At 65.2% G+C, this 1,540-nt stretch overlaps 1 protein-coding gene across 2 annotated transcripts in view; it reads right to left on the reverse strand.

Annotated features, from left to right (window-relative positions):
- Positions 1 to 1,517, reverse strand: part of PPP1R1A (protein phosphatase 1, regulatory (inhibitor) subunit 1A) — an 8,125-nt gene extending 6,608 nt beyond the window's left edge. The window contains exon 1 of one of the 2 annotated variants that reach the window (XM_010857992.1): positions 1,301 to 1,517. In XM_010857992.1, the coding sequence (XP_010856294.1) occupies positions 1,301 to 1,384 (84 nt within the window). In that variant the 5' untranslated portion in view covers positions 1,385 to 1,517. The remainder of the gene's footprint in view (positions 1 to 1,300) is intronic. The other variant, XM_010857993.1, reaches the window with a different exon arrangement.
- Positions 1,518 to 1,540: the final 23 nt, after the last annotated feature.

The raw sequence follows: 1,540 nt of genomic DNA on the forward strand, positions 1-1,540 counted from the left end.
ACCCTCCCTCCCTGCTGTCACACGTTTGAGGTCTGGAGATGTGGCTTCCACCAGGCCAGGGAGAGGATGGAGATGCAGGTCCCTAACCCCTCCCCACACTCTGGAAAGCTAAAGTTACAGGGAGTGTACTGAACCTTCACATCCAGACCTTATTTCCCCAAACAGCTGGAGCAGCAGGAAGAACACGCTCTCCAGCCCATCCCAAGAGCTCAGAGCTTTTTCAGGTGGGGAGGCCCAGCCAGAGCCCCTGCAGCCAGGTGGGGAAGCAGGGCAGAGACCTTGTGGGAAACGAATATTCTTTAGGAGCAGGGATGTCTAGGCAAACGGACAGAGAAGACCAAAAGCGATGGAGCAAAGAGCAAATATTTGGCAAATGGGTGGTAGTAGCCACCGCGGGTGGTCACCGTCTCCACACACATGCTCACTCTCCCTGACACACACAGTTGCTCACACACTCTCATACACTGCCGCCTCTGCCAGGCTGCTCTGAGCTAAAAATAGGCCAGGACGGGAGGCTGGGCCACGGCCCTGGACTCCCACCCTTGAGCCCAGGCCAGCACAGTGCTTCACCGTGTCTCCGCTCAGGCTTGGACCCTAGCCCCTAGAAAGCCCCCGCCTCGGCCTCCCGAAGGCCATTCTCCCATGCCCTCCTCACCCCGCCTCCCCACTACCGATCCAAAGGGCAGGAGTTGGGAACAAGGACCCACGTGTCCAGACTTGCAGAGAGGGGAGCCAGCCTGCACGCACGACCACTCCTCTCCCCAAAGCCCCAGCCCTCGCAGTTCTCCTCAACCCCTTCTCGTCCTCACTCTCTGGACTCCGGCAGGGTCGCCCCCAGTTAGGAGAGGGCTGGGGGGGCTCTTTCTCCTCTTTCAACTCCCTCGGTTACCTGTCCTCTCCCTTAACCCCTCCAACACCCTTGGGCGTCCCCACCGAGCTCAGAAACTCTGGCGGGGTTTGACTGGGTGGGGATGCAAGACTGGTGAAGGGGGGGAGGGGTCGTGTCCTCAGGCAAGCCCCCTCCCCCAGGGCTGGGGAAGGAAGGGAAAGACTTTCGTGAGGACTGGCTTCGAGGGCAGGCGTTCGTCCTTCTGTCCATCTCGGAGAAGCACAGATGGGGAGATGGGGCTCCCACGGTGGGGGAGGGGAGAGAAGACCCCCCCCCCCCCCCACAACACCGCGCTGGCCCTCGCAGGGGCGCACCGCTAAGGGAGGACTGAGCGGGGGTCTGGGGTCGCACAGTCCGGGGTCCCTCGCCCTCTGCCGGGCGAGCCCCCTGCCGCCCCGCCCCGCTCCGCACCTGCTCGGCCGCCTCGGGGTCAAGGTGCGGCTCCAGAAGCGGGACGGTGAACTGGATCTTCCGGGGGCTGTGGTCTTGCTCCATGGCGGGGGCGGCGGCTGCGGGCGGGCAGGCGGCGGACTCGGGGGCTGGGGCGGGCGCGCTGCCTCTCCGCTCCGCTCCGGCCCGGCCCCAGCCCGGCGCGCTCGGCTCCCGGCTCCCGGCTCAGCGGTCCCGGCTCGCGGCCCAGGGGACTCCGCA

Source organism: Bison bison, unplaced genomic scaffold, assembly GCF_000754665.1.
Source record: "Bison bison bison isolate TAMUID 2011002044 unplaced genomic scaffold, Bison_UMD1.0 scf7180017864383, whole genome shotgun sequence".
Classification (NCBI taxonomy): domain Eukaryota; kingdom Metazoa; phylum Chordata; class Mammalia; order Artiodactyla; family Bovidae; genus Bison; species Bison bison.